The sequence below is a fragment of the Hyperolius riggenbachi genome, chromosome 5 (genome assembly GCF_040937935.1).
Source record: "Hyperolius riggenbachi isolate aHypRig1 chromosome 5, aHypRig1.pri, whole genome shotgun sequence".
NCBI classification, from domain to species: domain Eukaryota; kingdom Metazoa; phylum Chordata; class Amphibia; order Anura; family Hyperoliidae; genus Hyperolius; species Hyperolius riggenbachi.
In genome coordinates this window covers 161,035,734-161,058,583 of record NC_090650.1, presented here as the reverse complement: position 1 = coordinate 161,058,583, position 22,850 = coordinate 161,035,734, and the positions used below count along the sequence as shown (strand labels likewise).

The 22,850-nt window shown below is 45.8% G+C and overlaps 1 protein-coding gene across 5 annotated transcripts in view; it reads left to right on the top strand.

The window, feature by feature from the left end:
• Positions 1 to 22,850, top strand: part of AMPH (amphiphysin) — a 1,183,179-nt gene that overhangs the window by 1,031,816 nt on the left and 128,513 nt on the right. For all 5 annotated transcript variants that reach the window (XM_068236417.1, XM_068236420.1, XM_068236419.1 and 2 more), the window contains one exon: positions 21,349 to 21,456. In XM_068236417.1, coding sequence (XP_068092518.1) covers positions 21,349 to 21,456 — 108 coding nt within the window. The remainder of the gene's footprint in view (positions 1 to 21,348; positions 21,457 to 22,850) is intronic.

Below are 22,850 nucleotides of genomic sequence, written 5' to 3'. Positions count from 1 at the left end.
CAGGAAGCGCTCCCCCGCATTTCGGAGGGGATTTGGGGGATCAGGGACCCCCGTTAAGCCGCGGGATAGCGGCGGTTTAGCATGGGCACACGTGCCCCTGCTATCTATGAGGTCTGAAGCGAGATTTATTCTCGCTTCAGACTCTCTTTAAGAAGTCGCTCTCTGTGGATAGGAAGAAGATGGGGTCCCAGACATACTGCTGTCATGTACTCCTTATACTATTGCCTGATGAAGCGGGTCTAAACCTGCGAAACGCGTTGCGACTACCCCCCAGAGTGTACCAATAAAAATTTACTTTGTTCTGAATACACAGCTTGTTGTGTCTGCTTACAGGAGGTAAGTCCACCATTGCCTCCTAAGCATTTTTAAACCTTTTAATTACTGTTTTTACTCTTTTGGCGCCTCAGTTCTCGTTTACGCTATATCATTAAGGAAGCAAAGAAGAAAGCAATATTTTTGACACAACAAGAACGCGCCATGCCAGATTCCAATAGCACACTAAATAAAGAGGAAGAACCACTACCGAATTTTATAACAAGATATTCTAAAGATCACAACAAAATTAAAATGATTATAAAGAAACATTGGCATCGTATAAGAGCAGATCTTTTTCTAAAACCACACATAGGAGACAAACCTTCATGCACTTTCAGGAGGCTAAAATCAAAAGCATCATAGCACCCAGTAGACCAAGTGCTTTTCAGATCGAAATAAGAAAGGAGGAGACTATCCAACAAAATAGCCCCCATAAACATAAACAAAAGAAGTTCTTTTGCTGTAGGTTGTTGGAAGTTGGGGTCACAACATTTACATTTTTTATAACACAGAAGTCCTATATAATTAAATCCAGAATTCAGTGTGAAACGAAGTGTGTGGTATAAAGTACCTCCTGACCTGGCCTTGTAGTCTTCAATTTGTGGGAAGAACCACTTGACAAATACGAGCAAGGGTAGATCAACATAGGAAGAACATCGAAAAGGGTTGTAAGCAACCTAGTGTATCAAGACATTTTAAGGACTACCACAGTATGGACCCACGTAATGAAATTGACAGCTTTAGAGTCCATACAATATGAGGCAAATAAACTGACAGACTCCAGGCAAGAGAGATACTGTATACTGGATACTCATGCTAAGAACCCTTCTCCCGGAGGGTCTGAAGGAATGCATAGAACATAATCTAAAGTCACCCTACTTAAAACATGGAACAAACATTGACATTGGCCTCAATTCACTAAGCTTATCTCCTGTCTTTAATAACTCTTCTAGAGTTGTTACCATGGTGATAAGGCATGTAGTATTCAGGAAACATTTTACCTCAGGCAAGCCTAAAGTTAATTCTTCTGTCTTTAAATTAACTCTTCAATCCTTAAAATAACTCCAGAGTTAAAGACAGGCTGTTAATTAACTGCGTGTGAAAATAACTACAGAGGAGGTAAATTAACTACAGAGGAGGTAAATTAACTACAGAGGAGGTAACTTAAGGAATGAAGAGGTAAGATAACTCTCTCACGTGTGGAGGTAAGTTTTCTCTTGCCTTATTATCTCCAGCATGATCTTAGTGAATTGAGGCCATAGTCTTTTGCCTTATGAATTTTTACATATAGCCCACTGGGTTTATAATTATTTTATTTATGGACTTAATTAATTTATTTATGGACCTAATTTATTTAATCTATTTTTTTTTCATATTTTCATATTGCTTAATAGAGTACACTGTTTCTTAGCCTCATTATCCCTTGCATTATGTTTCTTAGGTTCCTATACATGTTGCTTATGTCTTTTATGTTTCTTAGGTATCCTAATATTGTTTTGATATTTATTTAGTATATGTTTTTAGGTATACCTTTTAGATACGCTTATCCATTTTAAGCAGTCTTTTAAGGCTCTAATACTTAATTCTATTGGCCCTCTTGATGCATCCTTTCTTCCCACTTTTGGAAATATGCCTTGTCCTTTTGCCCTCTAACTAATCACTACACTAGCCACTTTTACTCAGTTCTAGCTTCTCTCCCCCTTAGGGGGATGTCTATATCCTTTACATTCACCCTATCTCCTCTCTATAGCACCCCCTCCTGCCTAGTCCCATCCTGTTAATCCCTCTCCATGTTAGGCGCGATTCTTTACACGGCGTACACATTTATTCCACATTATCTTTTCAATGCATACATACTCATTCCGCATTACCACACTTCTCTCTTCCCCTTCCTGTGTGTTACCCCGCTCAACACACCTTCCTTTTTTTACTCATTGTCCCCTGCTACACACTCACACATCCCTACCCTTATTTTCGACATCCACTGCACGTTTCACCGTGCATTGCCTTCTTATCCTTTCATACACATCTGCCCCCCCCCCCCATCTCTCCCTAATGCATAACTCCCCACATAACCCCCCTAAAACCTTACCCCTCAAATCAGTACACGGTCCCATGAAACCCCCTCCCCAAACAGTACATATTCCCCCCCCCCAACAGTATGGATGTTCACATCCTACTATACCCTCACATACCATCGCTCCATCACTTATCTTACTACCCCCCTTTACACTCTCTTGCCATACAATTCCCTACGTTGACCTTACCACCTTACCTCTTCTGCCTCTTCATTCCCCCCTCCCCCCTTCCCCTTTCTGAATAATATACAGGTATATATATATATATATATTATCTCCTCAACCCCTTATTCCTCCTTTAACCTCCCTTTTCCTCCCCACACATCTATAATTTGCAATGTATACCTGACCCTATCCCTAACAATGTTCATTATATTTCACCTTAATATAATGCATATATCCCTACACATCCTCTCTCCCTCTGACTCTCTCTCCCTTTCTAATATGGTTATTCTCCAGGCATGCTCGAATGCACCCAAATTAGATTCAGGTGCATTTGAATCCGGATCCGGGTCAAATCCGGATTCGGCCGGACGTTCAAATGGACCCGAATTCGATTTGAATGCATTCGAATCCGGGTCCTGGTCAAATCCGGTTCGAATTCGCATTCGAGTCGTAATCACTTATGGCCTTAAAGCATCATGTTTGTTTTAAAGAAAATCTCAATTAAATGTATGTGTATAGTGGGCGTGTTAAAAAGGAAAAAAAAATTGGATGGAAAACATTTTTTTCTGTATTTGTTTGTTTATTCTTCTTCACCATCTTCACCTTCTTTTTCTTCTCTCCATCTTTTTCTTCACTGTCTTCTTTTTCTTTTTCACCATCTTCTTTCTCACCATCTTCTTCACCACCTGGATCATCTTCTTCACCTGGTTCTTCTTCTTCTTCATCTGGTTCATCTTCACTTGATTTTTCAGCTTCTTCTTCACCTGGTTCTTCTTCTTCTGGTTCTTCTTCTGGTTATCCTTCTTCGCCTGGTTCTTGTTCTTCACCCGGTTATTGTTCTTCAACTGGTTCTTCTTCTTCTTCACCTGGTTCTTCTTCTTCACCTGGTTCTTTTTCTTCACCTGGTTCTTCTTCTTCTTCTTCATCATCTTCTTCTTCCTTCAAGTTTTTGTTCTTATTCTTCTTCTTGTACCCAACTTCATTTTTTTTCCTTTAGAATTTTTTTTTAATTTTTCTTCAACAGCATAGCTAAAGTTGTGGCGTTATAGCTAGTGGTGCATGGCAGCAGCCAGCAGCACATTCTGTGGACCCTGGCGGTGAGTGCTCAGGCAGCAGGAGTTTAAAGCAGCAGGAGGAGGAGGAGTGAGTGACATGTGGCAGCAGGCAATGTATCAAGCCATGGCACCTAGCGTTGGTACCACGGCTGTAAATATAACACCGATAAAACAGCAGGAGGTTCCAGACAGCAGTCGTGAAGCCCACATTGTGTCCAATACACAACTGGAACAGCACATTTTTCAACCCAGACTCCTCAGAATTTTTCTATTTTTTTACAACAAAATGTAGCTATTGTAGTGGCGTAATAGCTAGTGGCGCATAACTCTGTGGACCCTGGCGGTGGGAGGACAGACAGCAGGAGGTTAAAGTAGGTGCAGCAGGAGGAGGAGGAGGTTAGTAACGTGTGGCAGCAGGCACTGTAACAGGCCGTGGCACCTAGTGGTGATACCACAGCACAAACAAAAACAAACAACCGTGAGGCTCCAGGAAGTGGTCGTACAGCCACAGTTGGGTTCTCCCCACAACTTGGACAGCACAGTTTGCATCCCAGACACCTCAAACATGTTTTCTTTTTTACACAAGAACAGTACTAGTAGCTATTTTGAAGGTGTGTAAAATAACTAGTGGCAGCAGCGCGCATAACAGAGTGGACCCTGGAGGTGGTGGGAACACAGACAGCAGGAGGTTTAATGCAGCAGCAGAAGGACATACATGGCGGCAGGCAGCCTAGGCCATGGCACCTAGCGGTGGTACCACAGCACCTAAAGAAAAACAAGGCCAAATTAGCAGGGGAAAGAAGGTTGATGTTGTCAAAAAATGATTCCCAGGCACCTCATGTCCTCCTCTTGCCGACAAAAGGGGCCAGGAACTTGCCTTCAATCCAGGCCTGGTTGATCTTCAAAAATGTGAGTCTGTCCAAGGACTCTGGACAGACGAGAGTGCTTCTCCGTGACCACGCTACCAGCCGCACTGAAGCACCTCACGGACAGCATACTGGAAGGGGGGCAAGCAAGGACTTCCAGGGCGTACTGCGCCAGCTCACTCCAGATCTCCAAGCGCTCGACCCAGTACTCCAAGGGGACCACAGGGGTGTCGGTGTCAAGCCCGCTGAAGGACCCTATGTAGTCGGCCACCATCCGGGTCAGGCGCTGGCTGTGACCTTGAGAGGAGGATGCTGCTGCACGCATGCTGCCATGGTTAACAGGGTGGACTGTCCAGCAGAGACATCAGGGTCAGCGGCCGCAACACTGTCCTCCTCTGGCCCCTGAGCTTCTTCCTCCTCTCTCCACCCTCGCACCACTGCAGCTGCGCTTCGCTGTTCCCCCTCAACAGCAATGTCCAGGACCTCCAACTCCTCCTCCTTCAAAAATTCAAAATCCTCTGCAGAATTGAACTGCGCAGGCGGCTGCTGTTCCAGCTGGATCAGGGCCTCCTCTCCCACATCCATCAGACCACACAGGGCCCTGTCCAGCAGACAAACGAAGGGCACCCGCTGGCAGAGGGATGCCCATTCCTCGCTCACCAGGTTGGTTCCCTGCAGGAAGGGAGCAAATACCAAGCAGACCTGCTGCATCTGCCCCCACTGTGCGTTGGAGATGAGCTGGAGTTTGGTGGTGCCGGCGACAGTGGCCTCAACGATGTAGCGTTGGACAGCCCTCCTCTGCTCAACCAGCCGCTCCAACATCGCCAGGGTGGAATACCAGCGAGTTGGCATATCCATGACAAGCCAGTGTCATGGCAGGCCCTCGCGCTGTTGCAGGTCAGCCAGTTTTGCGCCGGCACCAGCTGAGCGGCAGAAACTGCAAACAATTTTCCGAGCCGCTTCCAAAACATTGTCCATCCCCCGGTAGGTGCGCAGGAACTTCTGCAACACCAGGTTCAGGACGTGGGCCAAGCAGGGGATGTGGGTCAAGTGTCCCCTGGTGATGGCAGCCAGCAGGTTGGCCGCATTGTCGGACACCACCAATCCGACTTTGAGGCCTCTGGGGGTCAGCCACATCTTCTCCTGCTCCCTGAGGTTGAGAAGGACGTTGGCTGCCATCAGTTTGGCCTTCCCAAGGCTGACCATCTCAAGCAGTGCTTGGCAGTGGCGGGCCTTCACGCTACTGCTGAGGTGGCGTCGCTTGGCAGCGGGAGCTGCTGCTTCTCCCCTGACCCCGCGTGGTGGCACCACATAGTGGGCTACTGGTGCTGATGCGCCCAAGGATGGACCTGCTTCTGCTTCCTCGCTGGCGCTTTCCACCAGGCTCACCCAGTGAGCCATGAAGGACAGGTAGCGGTCTGTCCCGAAACGGCTGCTCCAGGAATCCATGGTGACATGGATCCGCTCACTCACGGCGTGATCAAGTGAGCGGCACACGTTCGCCATAGCAAACCTATGCAGTGCTGGAACTTGCCACTTGGGGATCCCAAACTGCAAGAGCGCTCTCATGTCACTCCCCTCCTGCACAAAGGAGTACGGCAGGAGCTGGGAGCACATGGCCCGGGCAAGCAACCGTTCAGTACCCGGATGCACCTTTTGGTGGGAAGCAGAACCTTGACCACACCGGGGAACGACTAGCTGAGCAGGGTCTGGCGGCATTTGCCTGCACGGGAAGAAGAGGAGGCAGCTGTGGAGGTAGCAGATGAGGCCCCTGGGGAGAGCAGTGCCTTTCTACGCTCCTGCGGATGATGGTGGATGAACAAGTGGGTGGGATGCTGTTGCTGCTGCTGAAGGCTGTGCAGTGGCTGTCTTGCCTGCACCACTGTCCCTCAGCCTCAGATACTCCTGGTAATCATGAAAATGCCTGGTTTCCAAGTGGGTCTGCAGGCACGAGGTACCCAACTTGTGCAGATCACGACCTTTGCTCAGGCTGGCACCGCAACTGTGGCAAATGGCATGGTTCTCATCGTCATCGCACACAGTGAAGTACCGCCACATTGGGGATTTGAACTTGCCCTTCTTGCTTGAGGGCTGAGGAGGTTTTTTGCCTTTGGAGGGCTGCTTTTTTTCCCTTTGCTTGGAGGAGGTTTGGTGGGGGTGGTGGTAGCGGCTGAAGCAGCAGGCTGTGGCTTCTGCCTTCCACTGCCTGTGCCGGCCGACATGCTGCTTCCGCGCCTCTGTGCCAGAGACGCCTCCTCTTCCGATGACTAGCTGTCTTCACCCAACTGTGGTGGTGGCACATAGGGAAGGTCCAGCACATCATCATCATCATCATCATCATCATCCCCAAACATTTCCTCTAAGCCCCCAACCAACTCTTCTGCCCCAACTTCCCCTGCATCAGGCCCCTCCTCCTCCTCATGAAATTCAGGTTGTTGTGCGCCGACAACAAACTCCTCCACTTCAAATTCCTCCTCCTCGCATGTCCCCATCATCTCCTCCTCAAACACGGCAACAACATTCCTCAAAGTGCTTGCGGTCCCTGGCGTAAAGAGCAAGGGCAGTGAGGTCAGGCTGGTCCCTGGGGTCGACGTGACCTCAAGCGGTGGTGGAGGGTGGCTGCTGCTGCGGACCGGAGTGCTGGTGGTGGCACTGGTCTCGCTGGCGCTGGAGGTCTGGCTAGAAATGGTGGCTTGCTGCTCCGCCATCATTTCCACGACAGCCTGTGCCTGACTCTCCGCAATGGGCCAGGGACGACGACCCACGGCAAAGATGGGTTTATTTTTCAATGGGAATATACAAAGTATTGATACCAAGGACCCCAAAGCTGATAAACTTGATAGAGTGACTCTATGTCAAGGTTAGAAAAAGTGTGCTGCGCCAACAACTTAATTTTTTACATGGCAGGGTTCCCAAACTTGACACAATTGGCCACTGGGTGACTGGGATTAATATTTAGAAATGTGGGTGGAGCCTAAAAACAGCCAATCAAAATGTACCTATTGATTTTCAAGGGGGAACATTTACATTGCTACCATTCTTACACTGTTAATGGCAGAGGTCTCAAACCTGATACAGTCAGTTATTGGGTGACTAGGGTCCAAATTCACTAAAGTGGGTGGAGCCACAAACAGCCAATCAGATTTTTTAGATTGATTTCAGCCATTCTGTTATTGGCAGGGTTCTCAAACTTGACACAGTTGGCCACTGGGTGACTGGGACTAATATTCAGGAAATTGGGTGGAGCCTACAGCAGCCAATCAAAATTCACCTTTTGATTTTCATGGGGAATATTTACATTGCTGCCATTCATACACTCTTAATGGCAGAGGCCTCAAATCTGGTACAGTCAGTCACTGGGAGACTGGGGTTTAAATTCTGAAAAGGGAGTTGTAACGATTGTGGAATTCTCTCCGTGATCAGCGCACAAGGCGTGCGCTGACACTGCGGAAATCCTCCACAAGCGTATAATTTGCGGGAACCCAGCAAAAGGTGTGATGCACCTGTAGAGGGAAATTCCTGTCGACAGGGGGAGCTGTGGAGTGCAGAGGAACGGCTCCTCTGCCCTGCCACACACGCCAGACAGGAATTGTACGAAGGGCAGAAACGCAGGGCAAGATAGCCCTGAAAGGGAGAGATCAAAGTGACAGAGGGTATGTGTGTTCACCAAACTAGACGCCACCTGCGACGATGGACACACAACAGAAGAAACCAAGTGAGAACGCAATCGCAAGAGAAGCGATTGCGGTAGAGAATGAGCACAGGGACAGATTGTATGTGTGTGCACCAAACTCAGTCGCCAACCCGCGACGGTGCATACACAACAGCAGATATGAAGTAGGAACGCAATCGCGAGAGAGGCGATTGCCAGAGGTGACACAAGGCTACAGCAAGGCAGAGCACGAGAGTAGCAAAGGCACAGCAAATCATACAATGAGGAAATACGGAAAATAACAAACGCTACCTAAACGCGAACACCGCACTCATTCGCAACAGTGCACGTGTTTATGCGCGGTCTCCACGTGATAAGCACAATAGAGACAAGCACGCCTAACTAACCACCGACAGACAAACATGAAACAGAGGACGCGAGCGCTTGCTTAACGGTTACCTCACCGAGCCTCCAGCAAGCGTTCGTAGCAGACAAGACAGACACACGAAAACATGAACAAGCGAGAGATAGGATCCACAGCACTAGCGAAAGTGGCTAGTGCGATCCAGGAAGACAGAACAGAAGGATCCACAGCGCTAGCGCAAGATGCTAGTGCGATCCAAGTACAGAGTAGCCGACCAGAAGGATCCACAGCACTAGCGCAAGAGGCTGGTGCGATCCAGGAAAACAGGACAGAAGGATCCACAGCACTAGCGCTAGGCGAGTGCGATCCAGGTAAGACAGATCAGAAGGGGCTACCAGTAACAACCGCTGTTCAGGTTAGCACCCAGACACACAGAACGATTTCCTGTCGACCACCGCTGGGACAGGACAATCGCAACAGACAAACAAAACAGATAAGCAATCCTAACTGCACTAGGGAAACCTGCCTAGTGCAGTCCCATGAATTACTCTAGGCTAATCTTCAAACAAAGAGCAAGGCTGACACTCCAGGTGAGTGTTACACAGGAACTAACTCTTAAGACCAGCGAAGGTCTGTGATATCACATGGTATATATATAGAGCAAGCCTACAAGGGATGTGGCTAGGCAATTTGCATGACAAACGTATGCAAATTCTTCAGCAGCAGCAAGCTGAAAAACTGACAAAAGGTCTCTCTTCCAGGGACCTGCAGAATGCAGACCTGAACAATGGTCAAAAAGCTGCCTGCCTGCACAGGCAGCTGAGCAGATCATTACAGGAGTGGGCCAAAAACAGCCAATCAGATTTGTTTAATTTCAATGGTAAAATGCAACTTATTGATGCCAAAGACCACACAGCTCATAAACTTGGTCAGTGAGTGACTTTATGTCAAGGTTAGAAATAGTGGGCAGAGCCAAAAACAACTTTTTACATGGGAAAATATAAATTGCAGCTATTCTTACACTGTTAATGGCAGGGTTCTCAAACTTGACACAGTTGGTCACTGGGGGACTAGGATTAATATATGGAAAACTAGGTGGAGCCTACAAGAGCCAATCAAAATTCACCTATTGATTTTCAAGGGGAATATTGAAACTGCTGTCATTCTTACACTGTTAATGGCAGAGGCCTCAAACCTGCTACAGTCGGTCATCAAGTGACTGTGGTTCAAATTCACTAAAGGGGTGGAGCCACAAACATTCAATCAGATTTGGTTTTTTTTTGGATAAACTGCTTTCATTCACACAATTTTGATGCCAGGAACCCAAAAGCTCACAAAATTGGTCATTGAGTAGTGAGTGTCAAGGTTACAAAAGTGGGTGGAGTCAAAAACAGATTTTTCTGGGAAATTGTAAACTGCAGCCATTCTTCACTGTTAACGGCAGGGTTCTCAAACTTTGCACAATTGGTTACTGGGTGACTGGGATTAATATTCATAAAAGCGGGTGGAGCTTAAAAAAGCCAATCAAAATCACCTGTTGATTTTCAAGGGGAATATTAAAATTGCTGCCATTCTTGCACTGTTAATGGCACAAGCCTCAAACCTGGTACAGTTAGTCATTGGGGTTCAAATTCAGAAAAGGGGACAGAGCCACAAACAGTTTCATTTCTTGGGAAAATACAAATTATTGATGCCAAGGACCCCAAAGCTCACAAACTTGGTCGTTGAGTTACTGTATGTCCAGGTTACAAAAAGTAGGCAGAGCCAAAACCAAATTTCACTGGGAAAATGTAGACTGCAGGCCTTCTTACACTGTTAATGGCAGGGTTCCCAAACTTTGCCCAGATGGTCACTGGGTGACTGAGATTAATATTCAGGGAAGTGGGTGGAGCCTATAATAGCCAATCAAAATATACCTGTTGATTTTCAAGGGGAATATTTAAATTGCTGCCATTTTTACACTGGTAATAACAGATGCCTCAAACCTGCTACAGTTGGTCATTGGGTGACTGGGGTTCAAATGCTGGAGAGAGGGGGTGAAGCCACAAACAGCCAATCTGATTTGTTTAATTTCTATGAGAATATACAAATTATTGATGCTAAAGACCCCAAAGCTCACAAACTTGGTCATTGAGTGTTTGTGCATTAGGGTTAGAAGAAGTGGGTGGAACCAACACCAGACAAATACATACCCGGGCATTACCGGGTCATCAGTGGGTGGAGACAAATACAAATTTCACTGGGAAAATGTAAACTGCAGCCATTCTTACAATGTTAATGGGAGGGTTCTTAAACTTTGCACAGTTGGTCACTCAGTGAATGGGATTAATATTCAGAAAAGTGGGTGGAGCCTACAAAAGTGTATAAAGCTTCACCTATTGCTTTTCAAGGGAATATTTAATTGCTACCATTCTTGCACAGTTGGTCATTGGGTGACTGGGGTTCAAATTCAGAAAAGAGGGTGGAGCCACAAACAACCCATCAGATTTTTTCATTTCAATGCAAATTATTGATGCAAAAGACCACAAAGCTCACAAACTTGGTCATTGAGTAATTGTTAGGGTTAGAAAAAGTGGGTGGAGCCGACACCAGCCAAATACATTCCCGGGCAACCAGCTAGTATATATATATATATATATATATATATATATATATATATATATATATATATATATATATATATATATATATATACACACACATATATATATATATATATATATATATATATATATATATATATATATATATATATATATATATATATATATATATATATATATATATATATATATATATATAGGGCGGGAAAGGGTGTAAACTTTAATATAGAGTCTGGGTTGGTGACAAAAAAAGTGAATTTTTTTTTTTTAAAATAGTAGTAGTAGTACTACTAGTAGTGTAGTCTACACAGTAGTCGATAACTAACTAGTGTGACAGACAGTGACAATAAAAGTCTGTCACACACAATCAATAGAGTCAGGCAGATGCCAGTCACAAATCACAACAGATGCTGGCCTGGCCTGTAAAGTAACTAACAGTACTGAAGCTGCGGCACAAAATCAACTGACAGACTAGCAGTACAAATTAACTAAACTAGTACGTAACACAACTACTAACTATAATCCCTAACCTACCTACAGCTAGTAGGCTAAGGCTATCCTAGGCTAGCAGGCTTAGCCTGCACACAGACCTAACACTAGGCTTGCACAGTATACAATATATACACAAACTGAACTATAACAATCAAATCACTAACTAACTATAAATCAATACAATATATGTGTAGAGAATGTGTGAATTAACAAAAAACGCTGGGTTTAACACAAGAAAAGCACTTGCTCAGACGAACAGCAGCACTGGAGATGCTCTCAGTACCACAGAGTCACAAGCAAGGATGGGTTCCTCAAGATGGACGCCACCTTATATAGAGGAGGGGAGGGCCAGGCTCCCCTCCTCTGATTGGTTGCTAGGGCCTCAGCTGGGGGCCTTCTGATTGGCAGATTGACGTCATCCACTGAATCCGGATACCTTCGAATCCGGATTAAAGATCGATACCGATCTTCGAATTTGAGTCCGGATTCAGCTAAAACAACTCGTGATCATGGGTTATGCGTGATCACGAGGTCCTGGCGAGCACCCCTGTTATTCTCCATTCCCGTATAATTATCTATTCTTTCTCTCTATATTTTATCCCTTTTCAGTATGGTTATTCTTCTTTCCCATATATTAACCTATTGCTATGCAGCCTAAATGTCCCCTAAAAAATGGACACCACTTGAGGCAAAGACAGTAGCTCACCTCGGGACGGCTGCATTACTTTACTACCAGGACGCAACACCGTAAGTGCGTCATACACGCCAGCTGGATGTGACAAGTGAACACGAAAATCCAGGAAATAAGTATTTATAACTGTGCAGAGCGGGCATGCTCTCAACTAGTGATCCCTAAGGTAAGAGCCCATAACAGGGCTTATCTTTATTCTTTCTTCAGCCCCTTACAGCACTTTTGCACTTTACTATTACCACAGTAAACTTTTATAGGCACCCCCTAGGCAGTGTAAAAGTGAGATGGAATGCAGGTACAGGAAGAATTAAGCAGTATATGCTGCGAGGGATCCCGGCAATGTGAGTATCTGATTACCCCGCCACTGTTCATGCTCGGCTGCTGCGTATCACCCCCGCCGCTGTTTGTGCTCCTGCCCCTCTTCTCCCCCTGAAAACCGGCAATAAAAGATTATGCATGGTATACCACGGCAACCCAACACCTAAGTATGTAAATGCTCAAAACATAAAGAATGTTATAGAGGCTAATATACATGTATATTTCAGTAAGATGAGCTTCCTTTTTCCTTTTTTATGATATTGAGAGGGACTGTATATGTTTTAGTGTTTAAATAGAAATAACTTTAATAGGTATTCATTGTTATCCTGTGAGTCAAAGAGAAATATATTTATAATTTTTAGGCATAGTTTTTTGTTGAACTGACCTGAGGAAGTGGGTAAGGGCCCATGAAACTTGTTGTCTGTCTTTTTGTGCTTGACTTAATATTTCCAGTCAAACTGTTTTTTTTCTTCCAGGGAGGTAAGCAATTTGTCTCTCTTATTCTTTATCTAGCTGTTACATCGGGCTCCTCCAAACCAGTACAATTATTTAGCCAAACCTCCATAAGAGGTGCTATCTTTGAAGTTTTCTCTGAAACTGAAATATCTCAAGGAGAGATACTATCCAGTTTCCTGATTGGCCTGGAATACCAAGCGGGCCGGTAATTTTCTCGCAAGCGTTGTGCAACCCACCATTGTGAGTATACGGTAATTCACACATTGATATTTTTGACCCACTATCTAACGGTACTGCACCATTGGGCTTCCAGTCTCTCCTCTTCACCAGGGTGACCTTGGCCATTTCAGCCAATATAGGAACCACCTGCATCCCTTGATGCACCAAAAAGGACAGGGATGGTGTATGCTCACTAGGTGGACTGCATCCACAGCATCCAGAAGAAGCCCAGGATAAGTTTTAAGGGTCACAAAGAAACCTTTTGCTAGGTCGGAGTGCGAGAGACAGTATTGCACTTTTAGTTGGAGCATGTAATCTGCGCTCTCATTCTGGGCCAGTGGTTAAAGTGTACCTGTATGGAAAAATGTGTTCCAAATGGGTACACACCTTCAAGAGACACTGAAAAAAATTATGATATAATGAATTGATTGTGTATTACAGATAATTACTAGAACATTAGTAGCAAAGAAAATATTCTCACATTTTCATTTTCAGGTATAAAGTTTTTTTCTTTTTATTATAACATTGCATTATTCCCTAATATTTGCAGTTTACACACTACTCTGCATTCTAAATGATTTTACAGAGCAGGATAGTGAACTTTTGACCTGTGCTCTGCAGAAAAACAAACAATACAGTGCTAGACATTTGAGACAATAAACTTTAGAAGACAAAGCTGTCTGCGACTTTGAAAGTGGTGGAACTCAATGGCTCTTTTGCATAGATAACAACTAGAGTTTCTTAACTCTTCCTGTACTGGAAACAATATTAGACTCATGTCTCTGCTCCTAATGTCTTATTTCTTAGCTGTACTACACATACAGATCTTTATATCATAATTTTTATTTTTTTGCTTCAGTGTCTTTTTAATAGAGGCTCTGCTTTTTCCACCAAAGCCCGAACGGGTCCGTGCTACTGCGCAAGAGCAATTTGGCTGCGCTCACATGCATTGAGGGTCTTAGCAATGGAACGGCCTGGTGGAGGAGGACAGGGGAAGCCTCTGGAAAATTAAGAGGCAGTGTCTTTTCTTAAGTAGTGCAGACATGGCTCGTGCCATGGGGGCCACAGCACCATGAGTGCCATTGGGGGCTACTGTCGCTAGCTAAATTGGGGTTGCTATTTGCACTTGGGGCACCTGCCACTACCTAAACTGGGGGGAGGGGGGCATTTACACTGGTGGCACCTGCCATTACCTAGACTGGAGGGGGCTATTTCCATTGAGGGAACCTGTCATTACCTAAACTGGGGGCGGGGCTAGTTACACCAGGGGTACCTCTCACTACCTAAACTGGGGGGGGGAGACTATTCACACTGGGGGCACCTGTCACTACCTAAACTGTGTACACTAGGGGCACCTGCTGCTACTTAAACTGGATGAGGCTAATTACACTGGGGACACCTCTCACTGCTTACATGAGGAGGGGGGGAGTCTACTTTTATTAGGGACACCTCTCACTGCCTAAACTGGGGTGGAGTACCTATGCTGGGGACACCTCTGGCTACCTAACACTGGAGGGGCACACCTGGCTACCTATTAGTATTGGCGGACCTGTGCAACTAATACTTTTGGGGGTACTTTTAGCTACTTAATACTATTTGAGGGGCACATCTTTCTACCTAATACTGCTAAATGGGGAACTCACAGGACAACTTAATACTGCTAATTTGGAGACAGCTATAGCTACCTTTTTTTTTTTTTTTCAGAATCAGAATCAGAATTTATTATCGCCAAGTACAATGGTGGATTGTACCCGGAATTGGTTTTGGCACATACAGGGTCGTTGGTGAAGAGACAAGAAGTAGCATACAGTTAAGCATGGCACATACATAGACATGGGACAAGCATACATAGGACAATTAAGCAGAGTGCAGCATCACATGCAGTCAAGCATGGGTCATACGTATAAACAATAAAAGCAAAAATAAAAACAGTGCAGAGCATTTCAGCATACACGTACAGTTAACGTAATACAAACATAGCAAAGCATACATTGATAACAGGAACAGAAAAGAGTGGGACTGGAGGAGCAGCCTGAGAGCTGATATGAGCGCTGCCATTTTCGGCACTGGACGCTACACAGCGACACGCTCCCAACAAGACAGGTGCTCCGATTTGTCCGCGAAAGTAGAGAGAAAGCAACTGAGAAAGCTGAGGGGCATCATGATGGAGGCGGACAGCAGAGTTCACTCGGACCAGGTTGCCCGAGGAGCAGCGGTCCCGATTTTGAGTCCGTCCGGCTGGGCAAAGAGGGCGCAGACACAGTGGGGGCCCTGTGGGGCCAGGGTGTACCCGGGGGCACCCCTGGGTGGTGGATGTGGGGCCCGGGGACCCCCCGGCTGGGCAGCAGTGGTGGACAGGCCAGGGAGGTCTACCTTTGGTGGTTGCAGGACACAGATGCCCAGATGCTGGGCGGCAGCCAGCTCCACTGTTAAGGGAACAGCACCATCTCCGTCACCCCAGGTGTGACCAGGGGGGTCTGGTGATTCCAGCCTGAGGTGTTTCAGGGGGCTTTGGGGGCCCTGGGGGCGATGCCGACCTGGGGTGCTACAGATGGAGGCATGCTGTGATGGAGGCAGCCTGAAGGGCCTGGAGAAGAGGAGGGCCTGGAGAAGAGGAGCTCCACGTGGGTGGCCGAGCAGACTGGAGGCCAGTGGTGGAGAACGTAGGTGGCCAGCCGATGGTGAAGCCCTCCCCAGCTGCTGCGGCCAGGCTGATGGCAAAGCAGGGTGCAGCAGGCAGAGCGGTGGAATTCCTTTTCTGTGGGAGCGCTGCAGGCGGCGGCATCAGCGATGGTGCAGCTCCGTTCCTGCACGGCTGAGGTGGCGACGGGGATCAGGCCACGTGCTCCGCTCTGGCGTCCTGGGCTCCCAGGCAACGAGCGCAGCCTGGCGGACCACGTGGGAGGGCCGGTGGAGCAATGGACTGAGGCGGATGTCTGGTCCGGGATGGGGCGATGGTGAGGCAGGCCTCCGCGGCTGGACACTGCGCCGCCGGTACATCTCTCCAGCGCAGCTTCGGTCTTCGGAGGCAGCATTAGACAGTGAGCAATGCTCGGCCGCATGTGCTCTTCTGCCCCTCCGGCTGCGATAGCCTCCACCGGGGCCCAAAAACCTCTGCCTCCTCGCTCTGCTCGGCAGTCTGCGATGCCCGCCCGCTCCCCAGATAGATAGGGGAGATCGGGTGGTGCAGCAATGGCGGGTTAAAGAAGAAAAAAGTCCGGAGCCCTGTGGCCGTGGCGTCCGAGTCCGGCGCCATCTTAGATCGTTAACCTAGATACCTAATATCTAGGTTAACATCTGGCTACCTAATACTGTTCTAGGGACACACGGCTACTTAATTTTGTTATCTGGGGAGCATGGCTACTTAATTTATGTACATAGGGCATACTTGGCTACTTAATTATTTTATGTTGATGCACCTAGCTATTTTTTTGGTTTATCTTGAGGCACCTGGCTGCTTAAATGTTTTATCTAGCGTTGTGTGACTACTTAAAGAGAATCTGTATTGTTAAAATCGCACAAAAGTAAACATACCAGTGCGATAGGGGACATCTCCTATTACCCTCTGTCACAATTTCGCCGCTCCTCGCCGCATTAAAGGGACTCCGAGCAGTGCAGAAACTATGGAAAGATGCACATCATTTTAAAGCTCTCTTTCTCCTCTTTCCAATGATATATAAACCGCCACCCTACGCCTTTTAGTTTTCGCTATTTTCGCGATTGAAATTGCCGCGGCCGCAATTTCAATCGCGAAAATAAAGAAAACTAAAAGGCGTAGGGCAACGATGTAGGTGTCGTCAGAAAGAGGAGAAAGAGAGCTTTAAAATGATATCCATCAAGCCATAGTTATATTGTATTACACAGGACGACACTTTCCCCAGTGTCAGCAGCTCCATTCTGCTGAATGCAGCTGCTGACTTTGACAAAAAGTCGCCCTGTGTAATACAATATAACTATGGCTTGATGGATATCATTTTAAAGCTCTCTTTCTCCTCTTTCTGACGACACCTAAATCGTTACCCTACACCTTTTAGTTTTCTCTATTTTCGCGATTGAAATCGCGGTCGCGACAATTTCAATCGCGAAAATAGCGAAAACTAAAAGACGTAGGGTGGTGGTTTATATATCATTGGAAAGAGGAGAAAGAGAGCTTTAAAATGATATGCATCTTTCCATAGTTTCTGCACTGCTCGGAGTCCCTTTAAAAGTGGTTAAAAACAGTTTTAAAAAGTTTGTTTATAAACAAACAAAATGGCCACCAAAACAAGAAGTAGGTTGATGTACAGTATGTCCACACATAGAAAATACATTCATACACAAGCAGGCTGTATACAGCCTTCCTTTTTAATCTCAAGAGATCATTTGTGTGTTTCTTTCCCCCTGCAGCTATCTTCCACTGACGTGTCAGGCTGTTTCTTCCTGCAGTGCAGACAGCTGTGCCTGTATGTAATTCCTCAGTATGTGAAAGCCCAGCCAGCTCAGAGGAGGATTTATCCAGATTGTAAAAGATAATAGAGCAGAGAGAACCTGCCATAATCTAAATAACACACTGGCAGTGTGCAGAGAGGGGCCTGGAGGGGGGAGATGCATCACAGAACCACAACACTGAAGAACTTGGCAGCCTTCCAGACACAGGCTGACAAATCTGACAAGAGAGAGATAAGTTGATTTATTACAGAGATGGTGATAGTAGAACGTGCTGCAGTAAGCCAGAACACATTAGAATAGCTTTTGGAACTTGTAGGATGATAAAAAACAGGATGCAATTTTTGTTACGGAGTCTTTTTAAAGAGACTCTGTAATAAAAAAAATCCCTCTGGGGCATACTTACCTTGGGAGGGGAAGACCTCAGGGTCCCAATGAGGCTTCCCCATCCCTGTAGCTGCAGGCAATCCAGTGCTGGCTTGCCCGAATACTCTCGCAATCCTCCCCGACAAGCCTGACTAGGCTTGATTTATTTACCTCTCCAGGATCAAGCGCAGGTGAGGCGGAAATAGCCAAACTCAATCATATCCGCTGTACTGCACAGTCACTAAAGGACTCATGCCTGCGCAGTAGAGCGGATGGATCGGGTTCTGCTATTTCCGCCTTAACCCGAAGGAAGAGCAGCTAGTGTGCCTACGCAGGATTGCGGTAGGTAAATATTTACCTCGCCGCACTTCGGGGGACCCGGGCAGGCTAATGGAGGGACGGAAGAGGACGGAGGAAGCTTTGTTAGGATCCAGAGGTAAGTAGGACTTTTTTTTTTTTTTTACACAGATTCTCTTTAATTATTTTTTCTGTTCTGGATGCTTGTTACTTAATATTTTTGTTGGGCGGCATGTGACTACTTGTTGAATTATCTGTAACTATTCTTTTATCTGGAAGCATGTGACTAATTATTTCTTTAATTTTGAGGCACATGCCTACTTAATTGCAATACTGTATAATAGAGATATTTCCCAAAAAGTAGCCAGCATATCCTGCAACAAAGAAAAAACACAGAGAATGATAACAAATGTACTTGAGAAACGGTGCTGTTTTTACAGGGGAGGGGGCTCTAACTGGGGTGGGGGCACAATTTCAGTGTTTGCCATAGGCACCATATTACTCACATAAACCACTGTCCAGGGGCTTCCCTCTCTTGAGGTAAGTATCCTTTTTTATTTTTAAATCTCACAGGTTTACTTTAAGGTGTTGGAGGCAGAGGACCACCAGTACAGCCAGTGTATTGGAATTGTTTTAAAGGAAAAAATATAGCAGCTTCAATATCCCTCTCTATACAGGCCGTAGCTGTCCAAATTTAAACATACACTTTTCAATATTATTAAATGGGTCAGACATTATATTAAATAAAACATTACATCCAATGAAAAGCTATGAAAACCAAGTTGTTGTTTATCGATTATTTTGTTGATTGGAAAAGACATTTTTTTTTAATACTGAGCATGCGATTGGGGGCCTCAGGCTAGAGTGGTACATGATCAATGGCGGCATAGTTTTGTACTACAGGAGTACATGCTAAAATCTGATCAAATATCTACTTTTGCATGGCTTTAACAAGGTAATATCAGTGTCAAAGTGATATTGATCATATACTGTCCTTCATTCATGAATAATTATGGAGGATATGGCAGTCTTAAAACATACTGTTAGACCACATAGAGCAGAGGAAATTCAGGCCATGATATTCTAAACATATTGTAACATCTGCGGCTGCGGGCACGCCGGGTGTCTCCGCAGCCTCCTCGGGTCCCTGTTCAAAGGTGTTTTCCGTTCCATCAGCGTCTAGCACGCCGAGGACGGAATTGTCATTTACACAGAGGGTTGCTGTATCGTGCAGCCGCGCGCGTAGACAGGGCCTTTATGCTGGGAGGAGGTGCGTCAGCTGACCCGCTGGTCGGCTGACGTCAGAGGGGACTCACACCGCTCTGGATTGGTTGATTATTGGTGGGCGCGGCTGTGAGGTCTCCACTGCTTCTTAAGCCTTCTCTGCTCACTCGCAACCTGTCTGCGGTTGCGAATACATACGTGTTAGTGCTCAGACCTTAGACTAGTATCCGGTGTGCTTTGATCTGGGAGGAAACCAAGGATTTCACACAAGACTAGGATTATTATTATTACTGTATATTTAATACTCTGTGTATGACTCTGGCTATCTCTGACTCTGCTCTTGCTTATTGATTCTGTGTCTCTGCCCATCTGATCTAGTTGCTGAAACACTGCCGGAATACTTACTACTCTCTTGCTTACTGATTCTGTACTGTATCTGTCTCTCAGTTGCCGAACCCAGCCTGTCTGACCTCTCTGTAGAGACAAAAGAAGACAAACGAGAGCCCCAATGGTGTGATATCGTTATAGCTTTGCGTGATCAATAATAGGAGGAATGATACTCACAAATATAGGTTGCCAGTTCCAGGCAACCACTAATTGCGCAGGCGGGGATCTTAGGCCTGTCCCTGCTCAGGCTAAAAGGTCGCTCTCCGTAGACAGAAAAGAGGTGTTCACACCCATCCAGCCAGTGGATACAAATATGTTTAGAGTAATAACAGAGGCGCCCAAAGATTGATTAAGATTTAAGATTGAATATAGTGTTTTTAATCTTTGGGCGCCTCTGTTATTACTCTAAACATGTCGGACCTCTCTACTCACCAGTGGGACCTTGCCACTGGTGAGGTGATCTAACAGTTCCCACCAGCTCCTCTGGTGAGGTTCTGCCAAACTAGTCAGTTACTGTGTTCTAACTGTACCCACCAGCTCCTCTGGTGAGGTTCTGCCAAACTAGTCAGTAACTGTGTTCTAACAGTACCCACCAGCTCTTCTGGTGAGGTTCTGCCAAACTAGTCAGTAACTGTGTTCTAATAGTACCCACCAGCTCCTCTGGTGAGGTTCTGCCAAACTAGTCAGTAACTGTGTTCTAACAGTACCCACCAGCTCCTCTGGTGAGGTTCTGCCAAACTAGTCAGTAACTGTGTTCTAATAGTACCCACCAGCTCCTCTGGTGAGGTTCTGCCAAACTAGTCAGTTACTGTGTTCTAACAGTACCCACCAGCTCCTCTGGTGAGGTTCTGCCAAACTAGTCAGTAACTGTGTTCTAATAGTACCCACCAGCTCCTCTGGTGAGGTTCTGCCAAACTAGTCAGTTACTGTGTTCTAACAGTGCCCACCAGCTCCTCTGGTGAGGTTCTGCCAAACTAGCCAGGAACTGTGTTCTAATAGTACCCACCAGCTCCTCTGGTGAGGTTCTGCCAAACTAGCCAGTTACCGTGTTCTAATAGTTCCCACCAGCTCCTCTGGTGAGGTTCTATCTATCTATCCGATACTGTGTTCTAATAGTGCCCACCAGCTCCTCTGGTGAGGCCTAGTTATTCTACTCTGTTACTGTTGCACCAAGCACTATACACTATTGTATTATCCTGTTAGCTATACTTGCAATATTGGTAATTCTGCAGAGCACCATATAATCAGGTATAGTGTCTGTATTATTGGTGATTCTACAGATCACACATAATCAGACATCTGTGTTGCTACACCGATCGTTACACATATCAAGTAATATTTTACAGCAATATCAACATCATTTTACCTCTTTTAGATTGAAAATGAGACTAAAGAAGAGGTAATTATTGAATCTGAGCAGGATGCTGCAGAAGAAACAAAACCAGATAAACAGAATGGAGCTGAAGATGCTGGCACAACTCAGGTATTGCATATTACTTTTGAAGTCATGAAAAATTGTTTAATTGGATTCTCTGTGAAATTATGTTAATAATGAATGAGGAGGAGGAGAAAAAGAAGGAAGAGCATCCATGAAGTAAATAAGTTAAAATCTGCTGTAATTCAGCGATGGAAGAAGTGTTTTTGGCATTCACCTGTACATTGGTATTTGAAACCAATGTCTTCCTACTGTATGATTTTGAAGAAAATGTGTGGGAAACAAAAATTAGCACCTAATTTAGCATACGGAGTCACCTTCATAGAATAGCTTTTTTCCCCATCTACTAGGTCATTATCACTTAAATTAAAGAGGGCTGGACTTAATACTGGCTGTTGCAGGATTGAAAGCTAACAGTTGCCTATCTTGCATGTAATGCATTTACCAGCAGCGTAACGATGCCCTTCTGAGGCCCTCATAAAACAACAGCCTCCCTTCCTGCAGCAATAAGCCCCACCCCTCCCCTGGGAGGCTGAGGGCTATGGGACCCCCTCCTCCTTTTTCCCCTCTTCCAAAGCTAAGCAGGGCAGCGTAAATATATTTACCTGTTCTCATTATGTCCAGTCACCTCTTTCTCCTAAGAGTTGTTTGTTTTGCTGCATGCCCAGATCCCGAGGCATAGTTACATAGTTATTTGGGTTGAAAATCGACATACGTTTATCAAGTTCAAACATAAAACAAAGTACAACACTAGCCTGCACCCTCACATGTCCTTGTTGATCCAGAGTAAGGTGAAAAACCCTTAAGGTTTATACACACCTACCAACTATCTGCCAAACTTGTCTGTTAAGCCCCATACACACGCTAAACAGCAGTCTTTTATGCAGCACAATTGTCAAACCACTTTTGTTGTGAAACAAGTTGAAACAACTAAAAAAAGTATTTTGCTTCAAAAAGCTGATCATCTTATCAGCTGTTTAAACCATAGCAAAAAACTTTTTTTAGTTGTTTCAACTAGAGATGTTGACGAACCGTTCTCCAGAGAATCTCTATGGGCCGATACTACATCCGGGTCGCTATGACCCGTAGTAGTACGGCTGCACTAGGCCAGCGGTGCGCGTCTTTGATCGCGCACCTGTTGCCGGGCACTCTCTGCGCTTGAGCGTGACGTCACTCATGACGTCACGCACATGCGCAGCGAGTGCCCAGTAACAGGCGCATGATTAAGGACGCGCACTGCCAGCCCAGCGCAGCCGTACTATTCCGGGTCATAGTGACCCAGATGTAGTACAGGGTGAGGGATTCGCCGGCGAACGGTTCGGGAACCGTTCACTGACATCTCTAGTTTCAACTTGTTTCACAACAAAAGTTGTATGGGCTTAACAGACAAGTTTGGCAGATTGTTGGTAGGTGTGTATGAACCTCTACAAGGTATGGTCTAA